Genomic DNA, 24,729 nt, shown 5'->3' on the forward strand with positions numbered 1-24,729 from the left:
AGGTCTTTTGTTTCTTTAGGTAGATATACTCCTAAGTATTTTATTCTTTTTGTTGCAATGGTGAATGGTATTGTTTCCTTAATTTCTCTTTCTGTTTTTTCATTGTTAGTATATAGGAATGCAAGGGATTTCTGTGTGTTAATTTTATATCCTGCAACTTTACTATATTCATTGATTAGCTCTAGTAATTTTCTAGAAGAGTCTTTAGGGTGTTCTATGTAGAGGATACGTTTTCTATGTACAGGATCCTTCTCACTTTGTAGGGCTTCCCTGATAGCTCAGTTGGTAAAGAATCCACTTGCAATGCAGGAGACTCTGGTTCGATTCCTTGGGTTGGGAGGATCTGCTGAAGGAGGGATAGGCTACCCACTCCAGTATTCTTGGGCATCCCTTGTGGCTCAGCTGGTAAAGAATCTGCCTGCAGTGTGGGAGATCTGGGTTCAATCCCTGGGTTGGGTAGATCCCCTGGAGAAGGGAAAGGCTACCCACTCCAGTATTCTGGCCTGAAGAATTTCATGCACTGTATATTTAGTCCACGGGCTCGTAAAGAGTCAGACACAACTAAGTGACTTTCACACACACACACTCATTCTGACTTTGTACTTTTTAATGCCTTAGCACTGGCTTACATGATTAAGGCTATAGAATGGCAGCTGGAGCTCCAGTAAACACATTTGAGGTAGCAGAAAAGGGAAGGATGCAAAAATCAAAAAAGGGAAAAGAAAATCGAGACAGGTGTCTGTCCCACTTTTAAGGAGCTCTTCTGGAGATCCTCCCCAATAACTTGCAGTAACATCTCTGTAGTTACCCCTTGCAGCCAGCTGGAAGGAGATCTTGGGAATGATACCTTGAGGAAGTTCACATTTTTACTAGGACTAAACTGAAATTTTATCGGTAAGAAAGATGAGTGGATGTTAAAGAGAGAACTCTCAAGTTTTGTCGTAATCCCTAACTTCTCACATCTTCTGTTTGGTAGGTTCCAGTGTTAAGTTTTTCAACATTTCTCTTTGAGCAGGTGCTATTGCCAGTTTTAGACAATAATATCCAAATTTAGCTTTGTTAATTGAAACCAAACCTCCTTTACTTGTTTACAAGGAGGGAGGTTATGGTTTTCTTACATTTCTCAATCCAGCTGGGATTTTAGGAGGACCGACAGGGTGTTTTCCCACTTGATTCCTTCAGTTGGATAAATGTGTTTTAAAATGTGCCAGATATACGGCATTGTGTTTTTTCAAGGCTTTAGTGGTCAAGTACACACTGTAAAATCCTGAATGGAGAAGAAGAGCAGCCCTATTTATTGAAAATAAGCGGAAAGACATCTACTCTCACTGACTTCCATCTGATTAAATGTTTCTTTGTTCCATTGGTTCTATTTTGGATCCTGAGGATTTCCTAATGGGAATCAGATGTGTGTCACAGGTGTGGAGTGCTCACCCTGTGCACGTAGCCCCTTCTATCACTAGTGGAAAAGAAGATAAGCAAGCAAAGATTGTTAAAACCTCAGCGGTACCCCCAAGGTGAGGTCCACCCCACACAGTGCCTTTTTGAGTATTTCCCCTTTCTTTCATTGTGGATCTAGGAAGAAGTAATCTATTGTTTTTATATACAGCCACTGAGGTTTACAGATCTTTTAAGGCATGTGTGATATATTTAACGTGCCAGTTTTTCTTCAGATGCTTCTGTTGTGTTTTCAGGGAATCATTTGTATGTTAATATAACAGAAAGCTTCCTGAACCTGCTGTTTAGGAAGAGAAGAAAATTACATGTTTTAATAACTGTATCTATAGGGCTTATGGCATCTTGACAAGTTTTTGCACAAGTGTACACAGTGCAAGAAACCCCTACATATTTATAGCAAAACAGATACTGTGCCAAGGCCCCCAGCCATAACTGAAGTTCTTATCTGAAAAGGCACTGGGGTATTGTGGTTGAGAGAATAGCTTGGTGTCATACACACCTGGATTTGAATCCTGTCCCTACCACTCAGGCAAGTCATAATAGTCCTAAGCCTCAATGGCCTCATTCAGAGTTTCAGTAGAATAAAAATGAGATAATGCACAGTAGATAGTTTCCAGTGATGCCCTGCACTTATGTATTTACCTCCCCTTGAGCCTGGGCTGGATGAAGTGAAGCTGACTTTTAGGAAGATTGTGGCCTCTGTCATGGGTGCTATCTTGCTCTCTCAGGGAGCTCCTGCTATGTCTAATTCTCCCCTGGGTTCCTCGCTTTGGGAGAAGTCAGCTCTCATGTTACTAAGCAGCCTTGCGGAGAAGCTTACATGAGCTCTGTTGAAAGTGGATGTTTTGAGGTCTATCATCAACCACTCAGTGAGCTTGGAATCAGTGTCTTTACCAGCTGAACTTTGAGTTGACTGCAGCCCCAATGATGCCTTGATTGCAACCCCTCAGTAGAGACCATGAATGAGAGGCACTCAGTTAGTCTGCACCCAGTTTCCTGACCCACAAAAACAGGGAGATGATTAATATCACAGTTTCTTGTTTTGTTTTAAGCCATTATTAGGGTGATTTGTTACACAGTAATCAGTAACCAAGGGCTTCCCAGGTGGCCCAGTGGTAAGAATCCACCTGCCAATGCAGGAGACAGGTTCTATCCCTGAGTTGGGAATATTCTCTGGAGAAGGAAATGGCAACCGACTCTAGTATTCTTGCCTGGGAAATCCCATGGACAGAGGAGCCTGGCAAGCTACAGCTAGAGTAGCTATAGTCCAGATCGCAGAGTCAGACTCTACTTAGTGACTCAACAGCAACAACAAATGGATAACAAATATCACATAGAGGCAAGTTCACCAGTGCATAGCAGGTAGTAATGGTCACACTGTCCTCAGAACAAGAGAAGATTAGACTTGATCCAGCGTTATGGACTATTCATTTTGCACTGTAAATCAACTTTTTAAATATATGTGTGCAGAGAGCTTGCAATAAAGCCTTTTGGGGAATTTTCTGGTAGTCCAGTGGTTAGGACTATGCGCTTTCACTGCCAAGGCCTGGGGTTCATTCCCTGGTCAGGCAACTAAGATCCCACAAGTTCTGAGGTGTGGCCAAAAAAAAGAAGTAGGTTTGTGGACAGTCCTTTGTCTGCTTTTGTAAGTTGAAACATAAAAGACAAAATGTATCAGTCATTTGATAATTTTAAGATAGCACAGGAAGACAAGAACACCCAGAAGTCATGTAATTCTTTCTTTACTTGAAAATAAGATGAAATTTAAATTGCCAAAAAATCAAAACAAAAAAGGATATAGAAAGTAATTTTAAAATATTGTTCCTTAGATTAGCACAAAAGAATTGCTAAAATATTAACTTAAATTGATGAAAATATGAGTTTATGTTTGTTGTGCTTGACCAATTTGTTACTTAACAATATTTGTTCAGGATTTTTGTGTTGTTTAATTTACAAAAGATCAGTGAGCTTTGCAATGCTTTTGCACTAGCTATGATTTGAAAATATGTAGAAAAAGGTTGTTCATGGCTTGGGAACATGTAATAAATTGTATTTAACACTTTATGTGGAAATGTCATATTAAAATCGGTTAGTCTGTCTTGCCAGAATCAATCCATTTTTTTATTTGAGATAAACTCTTAGCATTGTACTCTGGAAAGTAGGATATGGAACTTAATAGGTAAATACAACCTTATGGGTCAGAGCCCTAAGGTAGAATTTCTATGCAATTACTACTTTACTATACAATTTTCCACATGGTGCTAGTGTTAAAGAACCCACCTGCCAACGCAGGAGACATAAGAGTCCCAGGTTTGATCCATGGGTCAGGAAGATCCCCTGGAAAAGGCATGATAACCCATTCTAGTATTCTTGCCTGGAAAATTCCATGGACAGAAGAGTCTGGCAGATTACAGTCCATAGGGTTGCAAAAAGCTGGACACAACTGAAGCAACTTAGGGTACTTAACACTTACAGTTTTAATTACCTTTACTTTTGTTGTAAGATTTTCCTAAATCTGTGGCTTTTTTCAGATGTTTTGGAAATTGTCTGAATTAGAAGTAAAGCAGTTGTTACCAGAATTATTTTCTTTTCAAATTTATTAAGCTTTACACATGGAACCTTCTACTAGAAAGTCTAGTGCCTGTTATCAGGGAAACAAAGGTAAAACATTCACTCACTCCCCCAGTGCATCCTTTTCTGGCCTACTGGTCTTGCTTTAACTTACAAGACTGAATAATGTGCCTGCACATTAAAGTCTGGAATACATGTTGGTTTATGCTGCCCAGATGATTTAGTGAAGAACAAAAATGAGTGTTCCCATTCCCCCATGGATTCTGTGGTAGTTTGGGATAAAAAGGCAGAACTGCCCAAGTATGTAGAGCTATAGATGACTCAAAAAAAGAGAATTTACTTACCCTAAGACATCTTAAAAACAAAAGCAAAACAAATCAAAACTCATAGTTCTTTAGTTGTGGCCAATAGGATTTAAGACTCTTTTATACCCGTTTTTCACTTACTCTAAAAGAGCATCTGTAATTCATCTTGTGCTTGCTCGCAAGTTACACAACTTCTTTATATGTTGATAGATTTTTACTAAATAGATTAGATTTGAAGTATACTTTAAAGTTGAAAAGTCTGAAAGGAGATGTGAACTCTGGATTGAGTATTCAATAGACATGAAAGTTCTTTGAATGTTCTGATAAAGATCAGGCCTACATTTCAGAAGTTCAGGTCAAGGCACCTGGCATTGCCTTAGATCAAATCACTCTTCTGATCATATTGAATCTTTTAGAGTCAGAGTCATTCTAAACATATATTTCTATATCATTATTATCCTGAAGTTGGTTCAGAATCTCTTTCAACATGATTTATAATAATGACATAAAGCTGAAGCTCCAATACTTTGGCCACCTGATGTAAAGAGCTGACTCATTGGAAAAGACCCTAATGCTGGGAAAGATTGAGGGCATTCGGAGAAGGGAGTGACAGAGGATGAGCTGGTTGGATGGCGTCATCGACTCAATGGACATGAGTTTGAGCAAGCTCCAAGAGATGGTGAAGGACAGGGAAGCCTGGTGTGCTGCAGTCCGTTGGGTCGCAAAGAGTCAGATACGACTTAGCAACTGAACAACAATAGTTGTACTCCCAGACCTCTCTGGGAGGTTTTCTATGTCAACTTCAGCTTTACATACAGTATATATTTCTTGCAGTCCAATTTACTTATCTGAAAATATAAAGAAAAGATTATTACTTATCTAAAATATGTAGATGATTTTAAAAGAGAAACTCATTATGATTATAACATCAGTAATAAGACATTTACTATTGAGACTCCATTAATGCTATGATAATATTACAGGTAAGTCTAAATTTTCTTAGGCTGAAATGCAGAAATTGAGGATATAGGATATAGGTGGTATTTAAAGCAAAAATGTTTAGATGTCACAATAAAAGTAATTATCGCTAAAGAGTAACAATCATATTCAAGTCTGTCATCCCCTAATGTGATAATTTCATGAAACGAACTATGAGTATGTGTGCATATTAAGTTTTAAAACTGATACAAGAGACAGGATATTTATATCATTCCCCCAGAATGATTGTCAGCACTTTCTGGTCCTAGTGCTGGTACTCAAGTTCATTATCAAAATGTAGTGAGGCCATAGTAGAGTTTCTTAAGTAAAGATAAACTCAAGCTAATACTTGTAAATATATTTTGAAGAAGTGTATTTTTTAAGTGTAAGACGACATATTGTCCTTCAGTCACTAAGTTGTGTCTGACTCTTTGCAACACCATTAACTATAGCACACCAGGTTTCCCTGTCCTTCTGTATCTCCTGTAGTTTGCTCAAACTCATGTTAATTGTGTTGGTGATGCCATCTAATTATCTCATCCTCTGTTACCCTCTTCTTCTCCTGCCCTCAATCTTACCCAGCATCAGGGTCTTTCCCAATGAATCAGCTCTTCACACCAAGTGGCCAAAATATCACAGCTTCAGCTTCAGCATCAAACTTTCCAATGAATATTCAGGGTTGATTTCCTTTGGTATTGACTGATTTGATCTCTTTGCAGTTCAAGGGACTCTTAAGAGTGGTGCTGTGATTCCCAGTGCCAGTTTGAAAGCATCAATTCTTTAGTGATCACCCTTCTTTATGATGCACCTCTCACATCCATACGTGACTACTAGAAAAACCATAGCTTTGACTATATGGACCTTTGTCAGCAAAGTGATACTAGGTTTGTGAAACTGGTCTTTTAACAATTCAACATGTCAGTTTTCCAAAATTGTAAACTGTAGATGTTAGACTAAGCAGCCTCAAAGTCTCTTAACATTAAAATTCCAAGATTATGGGGGACTAAGGAGAAACTGAATCAGTGCAACCTTCTCTCTATATACATATTTTGTTTTGAATCTAGGGGAGTTCTCAAGAAAAATTGATTTGGGGGGCATTTTCCAAAGTATGCTTTATACACACACATGATTCCAAGGTCTAAGAGTTTGAGAAATATTACTTATGCCCTAGCCATTTTGGCAGCTCACAATGCTTCTTATTAGCACTAAGGCTCTGAGAATTTCTATATAAAAGGAACCCTTTTTTATCTTTCATTTCCCCAGTTCCCTCCAGTTCATCATATCTTAGAAATGCCAGCACCTTTCTAAGAATCAGCTTTTATTTCTCTTTTCTTTTCATCCACACACTTCCTATCCATTAGTAACTCCAGTCGGCCTTATCTAAAAATAGGACCAACTCTTAAGCCTCTACTACCAATAGTCTGATTAACTTTACATTTTTTCCCAGGCCAAAAATTCTAATTGGATTTTCTTCTTCCACTCTTGCCCCCTCTACAATCTCTTGTTCCCAGTAACGAGTTGTGATTTTGTTGTTGTTGTTGTTGTTTGACAATGCCACATGGCTTATGGGATCTCAATTCTCTGATGTGGGATTGAACCAGGGCCAGAGCAGTGAAAGCTCGGAACCAGGGAACTCCCTACAAGTGTGACATTCTTCAAACATAGAGTATGGCCACAGTTTCGCTCAAAGCTCTCCAGATTTTCCCCATGCCCTGTAACACACACCCTCCTACTCTAATCACTGTCTACTTCTCTGATGCTCTCCTATCCTACCAGTCCCCCCTTGCTCATTTTGGGCCTATCTTATACTTACTGCCACTCCTCACTGAAACCAAGTCTGAACACACATTTTGAACTTTTCTCTTGTGTTTTCATCTGCTTTTGACTTACTTTCCTGATGATTTTGCATGGTTCCTTTCCTCCCTCACTTCTCTTTTGTTAACATTTTTTAAAATTTATTTATTTATTTGGCTGAACCAAGCCTTAAGTGTGGCACAAGGGATCATTTCATTGTGACAGGCGAACTCTTTATTGTAGCATGTGGGATCTATTTCCCTGACCAAGGATTGAACCCGTGACCCCTGCATTGGGAGCATAGAGTCTTAGCCACTGGACCACCACTTCTTTTAAGTCTCTTAATTACCACCTTTTCCAAGTGGTATTCTCTAACCATCCCTCCAAGAAGATCTCCTCTCTGCCTCTGTCAAATCCTCTGCTCTACTTTGTTATGTTTTATAGTGTTGATCTTCACCTGAAGAATATTAATTTGTTGTCTCCTCAAGCTAAAATATGAAGTGTACAGTAGCAGAGAATAGTCTTCTTTACCACTCTGTTTCTCTAGTGCCTGAAGCAGTGCTTGGCACATAGTAGGTACAGAATAAATATTGAATAAATGAGTGAATGAAAGACTATGTGACTACTCCTAAGCTCCACTAAACTCAAGTGTCACTTCCTTCCTCGGTGTCACTAAACAGTCTGTCTTTGTTCCTGCTCATCTGCTTTCCTAGATTTTTTTCCCCACATCTTGTTTCTCTTTAAGAAAACAGTCTTGATATTCTCTTTCAGTCTCTTCAAATCCTCCTCAACCTCTATGAAGGTGTCTCTGCTATGCTCTCCTGCAATGATCTCTCCCCAATTCTGACCTTCCGTTGGACTAATCTTTACCTAATTGTCATTACCTAGTTGTTCTTTAATGGTTGTGTGTGTCTCTTCAAAAACATTGTAAACTTCTTAAGGACAAGGCCACTATCTGTATACTTTTGGGGGGTATACATATATATATATATATATATATATATATAAAACGCACAAATAGTAGCAGTCTTAACTTTTTTATTGATTAGCTGATTGACCAAGTAATTAATGGATTAGCTCAATGTCAAGCATGTATATAAATGAAACAACAGCTTGAAGGCATGTGTGTATGATGTGTGTGTGTGTGTGTGATGGGTGTAAATAAAGTCAGAAAAAGAGAGGCATTCATATCCAACTAACATTGTTAAAAGGGCAGCATTCAAAAACTGAAGAACTGTTTCATTTATCAGAAGGTAAACAGTCCTTCTTACCTGATATGATGTAACCAACTGGAAAACCTGCCTGAGTAAATTACATTTCCAGATCATCATACTTGACCTTTCTTCAATGCCCATGAAAGAACTTGTTGGTGACTGTGCAAACAGAATCCATTAAACATATTACTACACTTAAAACATATGTTTATGAGTAATTTTCTATCAGTAGATTTGCTGGATATTGCTTTTTAAAAGCATAAGTTTAAAATATGCAGAAGGGAAGTTTGGAAAAGTAACTTTGATAAAAGTAGACCTATTTTCACATCTTCTGGTATATCTTGTTGTTGGTGAAAGCCCAGAAAGTACTGAAATCACAATTAATACTCTGTATTTTAAATTCCATATATATTGATTATATACATTCATATATTTTATATACGTATATATTAAAAAACAAGTATCAAATTTTCTGGGATGTAAACAGTGTTCTTAACAGTCCCATTAAAATAAGCTATGTTTGTTTTTAACTAAATCTGAATTTTGCTTTTTTGACCAGAATAAGTTGACCATGCATCCTATTACGTTTTAGTGATAGGAAATAAAAACTAAAGTCTAGAGCTGTGTTGTTTTTCTTTTTCTTTTGCTGTGGCATGAAATACTAACGAAAAGTAAATCTAATATAGGGAGTTATTGAAAAATCATGTCTTTTTACCCTCTAACCTATATATTAACTTTTAACAAGCCATATGTATGCTTCTAAATGGTTTTCAGTAGTATGCTAGTGAACTGAAGAGATGACAAAGAAGGGAAAAAAAAGATTTTTAAAGTCTCGGTGTCCATTTTAGACATCTCAGAATTTCCAGGGTTATTTTTTCAGGTTTCTGAAAGAGCTGAACAATAGCTGAAGCAGCAGTAAGTAGAAGGGAAAACAGTACAGTTAAAGCTACAATATATAAAAAGATTGTAAACCCAGAGCCAAATATGTTTGCCACCACTACTCTGGACATAATATTGTCAGTATGAATTCACAGAATACAGATTTTTGATTCACTTTGAGATGAAAGCCGCAAAAAGAGAACTAAGCCTCACTCTTCAAGGGGGCAAAAAGAATTCAATATTTTGCCAAAATTCTCCTTGTTTCAATAAATGATAATAAGGTCATGCCTTATTCCAATAAAATAGAAACTGTTGAAATTCAAGAATTTTCAGTTTGATGTACTTGTTTTAGAAAAAGAAATTGTCCCTGAGCTATAAGAGAAAGGCCTCAAGTGTCCCCTTCATGGACATGGTCTTAAGTACCATTGCAGAAAACACCGTCTAATTGGAAGCTTAGATTTGAGATGGCCCAATTCATCTTCTTCCTCAGAGTATCTTTGTTACCTTGTTTGCTCCTTAAAGTGCTGAACTTCTATTAATTGAATGGATTCTTGCCTTCAAACAGTTCTGGGGAGACTCAGGAAAGATGTGAAGTTTAGCAACCTAAACCCAAAGTTAGTACATCTGTCATCTTACGGTGACTACTTCCAGAGTCACTTTTAACACAGGCAAGAGAAAGGAGTGCTTGGAAAGTTTAAATAGAAGTCTCTCAAACATTTTTGTCCTTGTGCCTATCCCTGCTTTTTACAAAACTACAGGATATTCATTCTGATGCATAATCTAGAGGATTGTTATTTAGAGGATTGTTACAGTCGTAGGTTGATTGCTAGTTTGTGCAATTATGAGTTTGTGCTATATGGTCTCAAAAGGAGAAATTATTCTCAGATATTAAATCAGTTTGGCTTTTAATAGAACTCCTGATGTTTTGGGGACATGGGGGGCTTATAAAAGATTTTGAATTTATTAAATCTAACATATATATGTAATGAACCATAGTAATAAAACAAAAGCCACCGCCAAAATAAATCTATGTATTTCATTCTGACTCTCCCGTCTGAATACAAGTGTCATCAGTTTTGGTTGCATAAGTTTCTTGTCTTGAAATGTTGGCAACTCCATGAAGCCAAGGAGATCAAGAGGCGAAGAGCTCCCCACCTGCAGCAGCAGGAACATTCACAGCTGCCTCTACTAAACTGTCTCTGATTATGACCCGGAGAAGATAATGGGATTCCCATTCATCCAGAGAGGACAAACCACCTTCACAAATTGTTTTAAGCCAAACCATTTCAAAGAAAAGTATCAGGAGAACACAGAAGGATTCCAGTCATGAATGAAGATCCTGTAATCAGCCTGTGTAGACCCCCTCTAAGAATCTTAATATCTGATTTGGCATATAAAACAAATGGAAATACTAAAATGAGTGAATTAGAAGTCACCAGTGGATCATCAAAAAAGCAAGAGAGTTCCAGAAGAACATCTACTTCTGCTTTATTGACTACACCAAAGCCTTTGACTGTGTGGATCACAATAAACTGGAAAATTCTGAAAGATGGGAATACCAGACCACCTAACCTGCCTCTTTAGAAACCTGTATGCACGTCAGGCAGCAACAGTTAGAACTGAACATGGAACAACAGACTGGTTCCAAATAGGAAAAGGAATATGTCAAGGCTGTATATTGTCACCCTGCTTATTTAACTTATATGCAGAATACATCATGAGAAATGCTGGACTGGAATCAAGATTGCTGGGAGAAATATCTATGCAGGTGACACCAGCCTTATGGCAGAAAGTGAAGAACAACTAAAGAGCCTCTTGATAAAAGTGAAAGAAGAGAGTCAAAAAGTTAGCATAAAACTCAACATTCAGGAAACTAAGACCATGGCATCTGTTCCCGTTACTTCATGGCAAATAGTTGGGGAAACAGTGATAGACTTTATATTTTGGGGCTCCAAAATCACTGCAAATGGTGACTGCAGTCATGAAATTAAAAGATGCGTATTCCTTAGAAGAAAAGCTATGACCAATCTGGACAGCATATTAAAAAACAGAGACATTACTTTGCCTACAAAGGTCCATCTAATCAAAGCTATGGTTTTTCCAGTAGTCATGTTTGGTTGTGAGAGTTGGACTGTAAAGAAAGCTGAGCACTGAAGAATTGATGCTTTTGAACTGAGGTGTTGGAGAAGACTCTTGAGAGTCCCTTGGACAGCAAGGAAATCCAACCAGTCCATTCTAAAGAAAATCAGTCCTGATTATATATTGGCAGGACTGATGCTGAAGCTGAAACTCCAGTACTTTGGCCACCTAATGCGAAGAGCTGATTCATTGGAAAAGACCCTGATTCTGGGAAAGATTGAAGGTGCAGGAGAAGGGGATAACGGAGGAACCATGAGATGATTGGATGGCATCACCAACTCAATGGACATGAGTTTGAGTAAGCTCCAGGAGTTGGTGGTGGACAGGAAAGCCTGGCGTGCTGCAGTCAATGGGGTTGCAAAGAGTCAGACACAAATGAGCGACTGAACTGAACTGAACTGAACTGAGTGCTTCTCAGTGGTAAAGAATTTTCCTGTCAGTGCAGGAGACAGAAGAGATGTGGGTTCAATCCCTGGGTCGGGAAGATCCCCTGGAGAAGGGCATGACAACCCATTCCAGTATTCTTGCCTGGAGAATCCCTTAGACAGAGGCGCTTGGCAGGCTGTGGTCCTTAGGATTGCAAGGAGTTGGACATGACTGAAGCGACTTAGCAGATAGTATCCAACAAAAGGTTAATTTCTTGAAAGAAGGGGAAACTGAGGAAAACAAGACAGCTCTGACAGTGATGTTACTGTTGTTAAGTTCAGGTCTGGGGATTCTGTTGGGTCTGGAGACCAAACCACCAGATCATCAATCAAGTCAACATTCTTGGCGGTCTACTCTGCCAAGAATCACTTTGGCAGTCATCACAAAGCCAAGATCTCACAGCTTTTGATAAGCAATCATTAGTACCAAGCTCAGCATATGGAAAAAAAAAAAAAAAAGGCCTCAGGAATGGATTGAACAAACCATAAGGATAAGGGCTAGGATGCAGACATCATCATCAGGCAAGTATTCAGTAGATGGCAGTTTTTCAGGTGATGACAATGTTCAGAAATCAGAGCTTGAAAATCAGTCTCCATTAACCTCCAGCAAGCAAGTGACTGGACAACCCAAAAGTACATCTTTTGTCAAGATGAAGTGGTGCTGGCCCCTTGTTCTGGCAGTTGCTCTTCTCATTGGGAGTTTCTGGTACATTTGTCCTCCGGAAGCAGAAACTATCACTGTTCAAGAGTTCCAGAACTAGATGAAACAACAGATAAATAATTACCAAGATCAAGATGAGAAGCTGTGAAAAAGGAACCTAACATTCCTAGAAAAACATCTTAATAGCTCCCAACCATTGTCTCACCCTTCTATCTTGCTGCTCACTGCTGACCAAGATGCTGAAGAAGCACTCAGGTGTCTGAACAAATCACCTATGCCTATTCATCCAGATTGATGGAGCAGGCAAAGCAACTTAAGACAGTGATATTGTCAAACAAAAGGTAGATCAGAACTGAGCAATGGATTCTGAAATGGCCAGAATACAGTTGTGGTCCACAACTTTGAGTCACTGCCTGCAGGCTCTACTTTGACCTTCTATAAGTACTGTGACCATGAAAATGCAACTTTCAAAGATGTAGCCTTAGTCCTGATTGTCTTGTTGGAGAGGAAACACTTGGAACCAATCTAGTCCTAAAGAAAATTGAAGAAAAAGTGAGGGCTTTCCTCAAAGTCAAGTTCAGCAACTCTGACACACCCAACTCCTACAAACATATTTGTTGCTGTTCCGACGCTAAGTCATGTCCAACTCTGTGCCACCATGGAGCGTGGTACACCAAACTGTTCTGTCCACTGTCTCCCGGAGTTCGCTCAAATCCATGTCCATTGAGTCGGCGATGCTATCTTACCATCTAATACTCCGCTGCTCCCTTCTCCTCCTGCCTTCAATCTTTCCCAGCATCAGGGTCTTTTCTAATTAATCGACTCTTCACATCAGGTGGCCACAGTATTAGAGGTTCAGCTTCAGCATCAGTCCTTCCAATGAATATTCCGAATTGATTTCCTTTAGGATTGACTGACTGGTTTGATTTCCTTACCCAGACAAATAGAGTGGGCTCTGGAGCAGTATTTCTTACTTAGTCCTGCTGTGTAAAACCTGATGACAGAAAATCATCAAGTTCTGAGAATTTTTCAAATTTTCTAAGTAGAAACAGGATTCAGAGCCTTTTTAAAAAAAAAAAAAAAAAAAAAACTGGTTTCTTTTTTAAAAATTATTCTTCATTGGAGGATATTTGCTTTACAATATTGTGTTGGCTTCTGCCTTGCAATGTGCATCAGCCACAAGTACGTATCTGTCCCCTCCCTCCTGAACCTCTCCCCACCCTTCACCCTATCCCACCTCTAAGATTTCTTTTTAAAGGAGGTTAAGTTCTTAGGTAACTATGGAACATCTAAATCATTTATTCAGCCTAATTATCTGTTATTTGAGAGAACTGTTTCCCTGTTTTCTCTGACATCTGTGTTAATGATATCTGAGGACTAAATTCTATGCAGTCACATAGAGGATCTACTTAGATTCCAGGTTGAATCATTATTGCTATGATATGATGAGTGGGAGGGATCAGGCTCCTTCTAGTGAATCCTCCCAAGTTTTTAGCTTAGTTTTTTTTTTTCAAACTTTAAACTTTTTTTATATTGAGGTTTAACTGATTAACGATGTTCTGGTTTCAGGTAAGCAGCGAAGGGACCCAGCCATGTATATGCATGTATCCATTCTCCCCCAAATCCCCCTCCCATCCAGGCTGGCACATAGCATTGAGTAGAGTTCCATGTGCTATACAGTTGGTCCTTGTTGATTATCCATTTTGAATATAGCAGTGTGTACATAACCATCCCAAACCCTCTAGCTGTCCTTTCCCCTGGCAACCATCAGTTCGTCTTGCAAGTCTGTGAGTCATTTGTATCATTTCCTTTTAGGTTTTGTTGAGTTATTAAGCTCCCTAAACACAAATGTGGGTTTCCTCTTTTACATCATTTAGATGTAAATTACTTAGCTTCTGCTTATAGGAACAGAAATAATGAAAGGCCATCCGAATGTGTGTTTGTTTTGTTTTTGTTTTTCTGGTTTTGGAGGGCAGGGAGAAGGAAACAAGGGAAAAGTTGTGGAATAGGAAGGAAAAGTTGGGGGGCATCTTCAAGATGAAAAGTTAAAATAAGCCACTAAAATAAGCTACTAAGTTAAAATAAGCCTGACAGTCCAGTGGTTAGGACTCCCAGCTTAGCTTCCACTGCCGAGAGCCGGGTTCCATCCTTGGTCAGGGAACTAAAATCCCACAAGCTGTCCTGCACAACCAGGAAAAAAATGGTCAGTGAGGCCTAAGATTAGTCAAACATAGTTACATGAACTCCATTCTTAGTGAAGTCTGTTAGCACTTCCTTCTCACATGTCCTTTCTTTTTTTTTTTTCCTTTAAGAAATTTTTAGTCCTCCCAAAGATTTTGAAGCATATACCTGATGAGCGTTAGTGTATTTGCTCATTTGGCTTTTAAGAATGGGTAAATTCAGGCAGTTTATTTTGGTCATATCCTGAAAGTTTTGTTAAGAAATATAATTTCAGGAATTGGCACACCATTTGTTAACCAGATCTCCTGGGCTGTTGAAGAAGGATTTAATTTTCTACATGTCCACTTGTTGCAGTCTGAATCTTTTAATGACACTCTTGAAAAAAGTATAAAGATTTACTGTGCATGTGATAAATTCTATAGAGTACCTCCAGCCGAAAAGAAAGTAAAGTTTACTGTACATGAAGGGTGTTAAAATACACTGCTGTACATTATTTTAGAATTTCAGTTTTAGCGTTACATCTCTAACAGTTTTCTCATCTGTCAACTGCTTTATTTTTCTTAGAATCTTAAAATTCTAGATCCAATTTAGTTTTTATTTTTTATTGTCTATAAACCTTTAAATGACAATATTGTCTTTAGAATACTAGAGCCTGTCAGTGCCCTCATCATTTACCTTTTGAGGATCCCATAACTAATCATAGAGTATGGTCTCATTTCTTCCCACTAGGACTATCAGTATTCATAAATTTATACTCTTCATTGTAGTTTGTTCCTGAATATCAGAAGTCAGATATCGTGATTTATAGAGGATTCTAAAATAAGTTCCTGAAAAGGCTTATCTTATATATATGTGTTATGTGGAGGAACTGATGTTTCTATTAAATGTTTCATTGACCAGAATCTTAAAGTAATTAATCTGCCTGCAATGCAGGAGATGCAGATTCAATCCCTGGGTCAGGAAGATACCCTGGAGAAGGGAATAGCGACCCACTCCAATATTCTTGCCTAGAGAGTTCCATGGACAGAGGAGCCTGGTGGGCTACAGTCCATGGGGTCACAAAGAGTCGGACACAACTGAGTGAGTAACACTATATCAGGAAAAGTAATTGTAGCAGCTGATTTGTAAATGATTTTAAAAGCTATTTTAGTAATTTAAATAAATTTGCTTTCTTGTTTTGTACTCATAAAAAAAATAATGTTATATTGCCTATTAATGTAATTCAAGGCAATATACTTTTAAATTTTCCTTAGTTTTTGCACTTTATGGGAAAAAAAAAGAGTATCAGACTATCTGTAGTCTGATTTTTTTCCTTTTTGAATTCAATTTTATTGAAAGTGTTTACTGCCTCTTGAGAAACCTGTATGTAGGTCAGGAAGCAACAGTTAGAACTGGACATGGAACAACAGACTGGTTCCAAATAGGAAAAGGAGTATGTCAAGGCTGTATATTGTCACCCTGCTTATGTAACTTAGGTGCAGAGTACATCATGAGAAACGCTGGGCTGGAGGAAGCACAAGCTGGAATCAAGATTGCTGGGAGAAATATCATTAACCTCAGATATGCACATGACACCACCCTTATGGCAAAAAGTGAAGAAGAACTAAAGAGCCTGTTGATGAAAGTGAGAGAGTGAAAAAGTTGGCTTAAAGCTCAACATTCAAAAAACTAAGATCATGGCATCCGGTCCCACCACTTCATGGCAAATAGATGGAGAAACAGTGGAAACCGTGTCTGACTTTATTTTGGGGGGCTCAAAATCACTGCAGATGGTGATTGCAGCCATGAAATTACATGTAAATCCATGGCTGATTCATATCAATGTATGACAAAACCCACTGGAAAAAAAAATAATAATAATAAAAATTAAAAAAATAAAATAAAATAAAAAATAAATAAATAAAAGACACTTACTCCTTGGAAGGAAAGTTATGACCAACCTAGACAGCATATTAAAAAGCAGAGACATTACTTTGTGAACAAAGGTCCGTCTAGTCAAGGCTATGGTTTTTCCAGTAGTCATATATGGATGTGAGAGTTGGACTATAAAGAAGGCTGAGCACTGAAGAATTGCTGCTTTTGAACTGTGGTGTTGGAGAAGACCCTTGAGAGTCTCTTGGACTGCAAGAAGATCCATACAGTCCATCCTAAAGGAGATCAGTCCTTGTTCATTGGAAGGACTGTTGCTGAAGCTGAAACTCCAATACTTTGGCCACCTGATGCAAAGAGCTGACTCATTTGAAAAGACCCTGTTGCTGGGAAAGATTTAGATCAGGAGGAGAAGGGTATGACAGAGGATGAGATGGTTGGATGGCATCACCGACTCAATGAACATGGGTTTGGGTAGACCCTGGCAGTTGGTGATGGATAGGGAGGCCTGGCGTGCTGTGGTTCACAGGCTTGCAAAGAGTCAGACGCGACTGAACTGAACTAAACTAATTTATATCCTTCGAAATTATTAGATGGTATGGTTGGTAAAATGGTAGGTATATGCGATATGCTAAAATTTATTTAAACAGTTGTAGTAATTAAAATAGCATATTTCCATGGGCTTCCCCAGTGATAAAGAGAATGAAAGTGTTAGTCTTTCAGTTATGTCTGACTCTATGAACCTATGGACTGTAGCCCACCAGGCTCCTCCGTCCATGAAATTTTCAAGGCAAGAATATGGAATGGGTTGCCATTCCTTTCTCCAGGGGATCTTCCTGACCCAGCAATTAAACTCAGGCCTCATGCATGGCAGGCAGATTCTTTACCATCTATGTGACCAAGAAGTCCACCAGTGGTAAAGAATCTGCTTGCAGTGCAGGAGATGTGGGAGACTTGTGTTCAATCCTTGGGTCAGGAAGATCCCCTGGAGAAGGTCATGGGGACACACTCCAGTATTCTTGCCTGGAGAATCCCATGGACAGAGAGAGGAGCCTTTTGAGCTGCAACAGTTCATGGGATCACAAAAAGTCTCACCCTACTTAAGTGACAGAGGACTGATATTTACATAGGGATAGGGTGAACTCTCTGTGGAAGCTCAATAGGGAGCCTGAAGAGAAGATTCAGGCATATATGGAAATCTGATTTACGATAGAAGTAGCATTGCAGATGACATGTTTTTCAGCTCAAGCAATTTCTGTAAGATATTGTAGCATACAGAGGTCTGTGTGATAGGTGTTCACAACAGCATTTTGCTAGTATAAAAGCAAAAGATTAGGAACAATCCAAATGTCTGTCAATAGTATAATTTTTAACTAAGTAATAAAATAATCCCTTATATATATTAAATTATAACTATAAAATGGAAAATTATACAATGGTTTAGACAAAGAAAACAGGAAAAACCAGTCCTTTCATACGCTACATCTGGGACTAATAGATGGCTCAGATGGTGAAGAATCCACCTGCAGTGCGGGAGACCTGGGTTCAATCCCTAGGTTGGGAACATTGCCTGGAGAAGGGAAAGGCTATCCACTCCAGGATTCTGTTCTGGTGGCAAAGAGTCAGACACAACTGAGCAACTTTCACTGTCACTTGCTCTGGAAAGCAATTTGGTAATAACTATCATAGTTTAAAATATGCAGATCCTATCAAACAACCTGATTAAAAATGGGTGGAAGAACTGAATAGACATTTTTTTTCAAAGAGGAAATGCAGACAGCAGACAAACACATGAAAAGATGATCAACATCGCTAATCATCAGGGAAGTGCAAAGCAAAGCCATGATGAGATATCACCTCACACCTGCCAGAATGACTATCATTGAAAAGAATAGAAATTACAAGTATTGGTGAGGATGTGGAGAACACTGAACTCTCATACGCTGTTGGTGGGAATGTAAATTTGTGCAGCCACTGTGGAAAACAATATGGAGATTTCGCAAAAAACTAAAAATGGAGTACCATATCACCCAGCAGTTCCACTCCTGGGTATAGAGTTAAAAACAAAAACACTAATTTGAAAAGATACATGTTCCCAAATACTCACCCCAGCATTATTTATACTAGCCAAGGTATAGAAGCAACCTCAGTGTCCATCAACAGATGTATAGTGAAGAAGATGTATATATAGACACACACAATGGAATATTGCTCAGCAATAAAAAAAAAAAGAATGCAGTTTTGCCATCTGCAGCAACATGGATGGACTTGGAGGGCATATTAAGTGAAGTAAGTCAGAAAGAGAAGCACTATATGGTATCACTTATATGTGAAATTTAAAAAATACAATAAACTTGTGAATAAAAACAAAAAAGATGCAGATTCACATATATAAGAACACACTACTGGTTACCTCTGGGGAAAGAGAAGGGAAAAGAGACAATGTAAGGGTAGAAGAAAAAAACAGGGTTATTATGAGATTATATGAAATCGTCCATGTACGTCAGAAGCTTTCTCTATCTCCTTTATACTTTAATAAAACTTTATTACACAAAAAAATAAAAAATAAAAAACCCTGAAAATTACAAAGCATTACAGAATTTAAAGAATCTTCTATTCAATAAAAAATAAATAATTTTTAAAAAGGACTGGATATGAATGGCTGAACAGAGGTAACTGGTTAGGTGTCTAATCAGAACACTGGCATTCCCCATGAAGAATGCTGCCAGCTACTCTGGATTCTGGAGCACTGAAAACAGCAACTGCGCTGGCAGTAGACAAAAAATGAATTATAAGTACTTTGGCATCTAAGAGAGAAGTGTGTGTCTGATCACCATTGGCTGTGATATTTTTGTTCAGTTACCTACAAGTATCAGAAGTATTACACTTTTCTCTATTAATGAGATTTTTTTGTTAACTGTGTTTATTTTTCACACATTTACTGACTGCCTTGTATATTGTATCTCTCGGTTTTTTTGCCTTGCTCCTCTCATAGCCTGTTCTTCACACAGTGCCCATGTGAGCATACTAACATGTTCAACCACAATTATATTATATGATATTATATCGTATATCATCATAGTATTTTGCATCTAGAAATAAACTATCCAAATCATATGATGTAGAAAATCCATGTATTAGAATCCCTCTAGAAACCCTTGAACATCTGAAGCAAATGCACCCTGGTTGAAATTTCCTTGTTGCTGCCAAAATAAGGTTAAATTGAAATAAACTTACATGTCTATCAATGGGAGAGTGGCTAAATAAATCATGGAATACAGTCAAGCAATTTCTTAAAAAATGAGATAGGAAAAATTTCCAGTAATGGCAGTGGAACAAAGTGATTATGTAAACCCTCCCATGGTTAACAATTACAGCATCTGGACCAAATATTTTTTAAAACCCATCTTTAAATGCCTGGAAACATCCAAAGTAGATAGAAACCACTAGGAATGTACTCGACCTGGGTGTTGGTATACCCTTCTGTGCTATTTGAATTTGGACCAAGTGTAAAATAATTTTTTAAAACTTCAAATTATTAGCTTTCAGTATGCTTTATGTGTATTGAAACTTTAAAATTTTCAAATGTCTACTACATAGCTTTTAGATTGTTAGGCATGTTTTTACTTTTAGAATTAAAAGTGTACCTATCATTTCCTAGTAGATTGCTTTGCTCTATTTGGGTTAAGTATTTATTGATTCATTCAGTCTTAGAAAATATTTATGGGATGTCTAACATGTGACCAGACCTTCTTCTGAGGTACAATAGTCATCAAGACAGAGAAGCTCTCTGCTCACTTGGGGTTTACCTTGTAAAGAACTGTCTTACTAAATAGAGACTTGTAAGCAGAAGGTATATATTTACCTAAAGTTATCGAAGGAATGGGAAAAAAAAAACAACCATGAGGAAAAAAGGATAAGCAAGAATCTGTTTCTGTATGTACGTTAAAATCCCTAATATTAGAGGGAGTCTTAGTAGTTTTCAATCTTTTTACATGAGGATTTTGATAAATATACTGTATTCTTTTTGATTAATTCTTAGGATACATCAAAATTTTAATCTTCCATTTTGTCAGTCATTTTAGAAATTAGTGGATTATGGATGTGTAATTTACTAGATAATTTTTGTTTGGATTTGACCTTTATGTTGAGGAAGCTTGTGGGAGGAATATGTCAACTTTTACATAAATATGACAGGATTATAGATGTGTAATTTACTAGATAATTTTTGTTTGGATTTGACCTTTATGTTGAGGAAGCTTGTGGGAGGAATATGTCAACTTTTACATAAATATGACAGGTGTATTGTGAAATGGAATTTATTTGGCTTTCTTTTGCATTTTTCCATTCTTTTATAACCTGTAACTAATATGTTGTTGTTGGTTATTTTTATACCATGGGCAATTTTTTAAGGCAGAAGAATTAGAAAGTTTTTTTTATGTAGTTAATAATCCTTAACATCATGAAAGTTTTTATATGACTTTTATTACTAAACCTCTAGGATTTTGTTCACTGCCTTTGTTATTAACACACTAAAATTATCCTAATAAAAAAATCTCTGACTCAGCAGATAGACCAAGTCAAATTTAAGTTTCAACAGTATCAAATATTCCTTAAAATACTCCTTTTCCAGGAACTTTCTCTAATTTTAGGATATTGTGTGTGTCCTCACTTATGCTTTGTCCCAGGTAAACTTAGGCCTGTTGTAATTATAGTTTTTCCCTACTATGTTTTTCTTTTGTCTTTTGCATCTATTATGTTTTTATGATATTTGTAGATATCTTGTCTGTATATTCATTATGAAATGGTATTTTAAATACTATTTTATATTTTCTGAAATCACTCTGATCAAATTTATGGTATTTTCCAGTAGCTGAATATCAACATCATTTATAAACTTGTAACAATTATCATTTCATCTTAGATGATAGACCAGAAATAGTGACTGCACTATCTCTGAGTTTAAAGCACTGTTTGATTTTCTTTTTTTTTTTTTTTTTATTTTGCTATTTTTTTTTTATTTTATTTTTTTAATTTTTATTATTATTATTTTTTTTTCCAGTGGGTTTTGTCATACATTGATATGAATCAGCCATGGATTTACATGTATTCCCAATCCCGATCCCCCCTCCCACCTCCCTCTCCACCCGATTCCTCTGGGTCTTCCCAGTGCACCAGGCCGGAGCACTTGTCTCGTGCATCCCACCTGGGCTGGTGATCTGTTTCACCATAGATAGTATACATGCTGTTCTTTTGAAATATCCCACCCTCACATTCTCCCACAAAGTTCAAAAGTCTGTTCTGTATTTCTGTGTCTCTTTTTCTGTTCTGCATATAGGGTTATCGTTATCACCTTTCTAAATTCCATATACATGTGTCAGTATGCTGTAATGTTCTTTATCTTTCTGGCTTACTTCACTCTGTATAATGGGCTCCAGCTTCGTCCATCTCATTAGGACTGGTTCAAATGAATTCTTTTTCATGGCTGAGTAATAGTCCATGGTGTATATGTACCACAGCTTCCTTATCCATTCATCTGCTGATGGGCATCTAGGTTGCTTCCATGTCCTGGCTATTATAAACAGTGCTGCGATGAACATTGGGGTACACGTGTCTCTTTCAGATCTGGTTTCCTCAGTGTGTATGCCCAGAAGTGGGATTGCTGGGTCATATGGCAGTTCTATTTCCAGTTTTTTAAGAAATCTCCACACTGTTTTCCATAGCGGCTGTACTAGTTTGCATTCACAGACAAAGGATTAATCTCAAAAATATACAAGCAACTCCTGAAGCTCAATTCCAGAAAAATAAATGACCCAATCAAAAAATGGGCCAAAGAACTAAACAGACATTTCTCCAAAGAAGACATACAGATGGCTAACAAACACATGAAAAGATGCTCAACATCACTCATTATTAGAGAAATGCAAATCAAAACCACAATGAGGTACCATTACACGCCAGTCAGGATGGCTGCTATCCAAAAGTCTACAAGCAATAAATGCTGGAGAGGGTGTGGAGAAAAGGGAACCCTCTTACACTGTTGGTGGGAATGCAAACTGTTTGATTTTCTAAATCAGCATCTGAAAAGTTTTGTCTAGTGGGCTTCAGTGGCTTACTGTTCTTTATCCCTCAACTAAGTATATTCTTTTTTCTTTCTCTCTCTCTCTTTAAAAAAAAATCAACAGCTTGACCAAGTCATCCGCCAAAGAAGCCTGTCCAGTTTGGAACTGTTCCTTTCCTGTGCTCAGAAACAGTTAAGTGCTTTAATAGCTACAGAACCAGTTGACATTGAATAAAGAAAACGTGACAAGCTAACCCACACTGGCAATGGATAAATCATTAGACCTCTAAAATACATGCTCTGAATTATAAAGATGTTTTTGTTTTCTTTCCAAACCTTGGAATATTGGTTTCCACTTCAAGGATGAACTAAAGCAATATTTAGAAGAACAAGAGATCTAATTTATTTTCTTTTATTTTCTCCTTTACGTTTAATGTTATTTTATTAGTAGCAATAGTAGCATCTACAGACAGTATGATGTGCCCTCAAAGCCATTGAAAATTACCAAAATTTAATTAAATAAACTTTATAGCTTCTGGTGGCCGGTTACATTGTATTTGGCAAAAATAGTAAATATCTTTACTTATCATTTCACAGTGACTCCGGATGAGATTCTAAAATGTCATCATACATTTATTTGATTTTGAAGCTATAAAATAGCATGGTTTTCAACGTCACCTTTTTATCTGTGTAACTTAGCTATAAAGCATGGATATGCCAGAGAATCATTCTGATATTACCAACCTCTTCTATAGTGGGATCCATATATTGTTATTGGTAGCAATTAAAAACACTGAAGATTATTAAATTAATTCAACTTTGATCTTATGTACCACCTAAAGGAATATATATGTATAATGTACTTATCTCCTATTTCTTTTCTTCACAGTCACTATGAATCAATAAAATCTTTTTTCTTACAAATCACACCATGAACTTAATCTCTAGAAAGCAAGTATAACTTAGGAGATTTATATTCCCTGTTATATATAAATATAATGGAATCAGGTCCAAATATGAGGTGCGAAATCCTTTCCCAGTACTTCAGGATGTACTTAATTCATGAGCAGTGTGCTTCAGTGCAAAATCATGAGGTGTTTGTTTTCTCTTTTAACATCAAAACTAAAATGTCATTTAAAATGTTTGCAAACATTTTTGTTTTGTTTCCTGAAATGCTCCTACTTTCATTGGCTTTGTGCTTTTCTGAGATTTCTCAGTGTAATAAAGAGAGCTTCAAATCTTATTTGGTTATTGTTATTTTTAATACTTTAAAGTTTTTTCTTTAAATTTTTTTTTTCTAAGTCTAACTTCTGTATCTATGGATGATGATGTTTTTAAATTATACCTCCCCACCAAGAATCTTTTAACAAGTGCTTATTTTACCAAGGGCTTCCCTGATGGCTCAGGTGGTAAAGAATCCACCTACAATGTGGGAGACCTGGGTTTGATCCCTGGGTTGGGAAGATCCCCTGGAGGAGAGCATGGCAGCCCACTCCAGTATTCTTGCCTGGAGAATCCCATGGACAGAGGAGCCTGGGGGGCTGCAGTCCATGGGAATGCAGAGTCGGACACGACTGAGCGACTTTTACTTCACTTCAAGGATCTTTAAATTGTTAATGACTACTTAGTTGTTTTATCTTACAAATTTAAATAATAAATTAAAGCAAGCAGGCCACTGATTTGAAATGCAGCATAGTTAAAAAGGGGAGAAAGGGCTTTTAATCCAGAAGCAAGTTAATAAAACAATGTTATGGTCATGTTTAAAATCAGTTGACTCTGTCATCAAATTTAAAATGATAGGATATTTTACGAGTTACTCAGATATGAGTTCAATGAAAATGAAGCACAGAAGGTCACTGAAACTAAGACCCAGAGATAGAGGAAGTATCAGGAGAATATAATCATCTCCACCTCTCTTTCTATCCCAGCTAGCACAGAATGATTTTTTTGTTCTTCTATTTGGAGTTCTAGTTTTGCTCTTGACGTAGACTAATTATTGTCTTAAGTAATTTGGAACAAATTGATACTGATCCGTCTATGAATATTTGCAGAACACCTACCATGCACAATAATAAATTCTTAGATTGCTACAATATTTTTATCCCATGGAGTTGTCCTTAAAGATAACTGAGAATAATCATCTGGACATAGAACTGTTTAATACATTTATCCTTCCAAACTGAATTAGCTAATA

At 37.4% G+C, this 24,729-nt stretch overlaps 1 protein-coding gene and 1 pseudogene across 3 annotated transcripts in view; both read left to right on the forward strand.

Moving 5' to 3' along the window:
- CCDC91 (coiled-coil domain containing 91) overlaps positions 1 to 23,778 on the forward strand; it is a 374,289-nt gene extending 350,511 nt beyond the window's left edge. For all 3 annotated transcript variants that reach the window (XM_061125198.1, XM_061125199.1, XM_061125200.1), the window contains exon 13: positions 22,660 to 23,778. In XM_061125198.1, the coding sequence (XP_060981181.1) occupies positions 22,660 to 22,770 (111 nt within the window). In that variant the 3' untranslated portion in view covers positions 22,771 to 23,778. The remainder of the gene's footprint in view (positions 1 to 22,659) is intronic.
- Positions 1,396 to 13,731, forward strand: LOC133044030 (torsin-1A-interacting protein 1-like; annotated as a pseudogene).
- Positions 23,779 to 24,729: the final 951 nt, after the last annotated feature.

Source organism: Dama dama, chromosome 22 (genome assembly GCF_033118175.1).
Source record: "Dama dama isolate Ldn47 chromosome 22, ASM3311817v1, whole genome shotgun sequence".
Taxonomy (NCBI): Eukaryota; Metazoa; Chordata; class Mammalia; order Artiodactyla; family Cervidae; genus Dama; species Dama dama.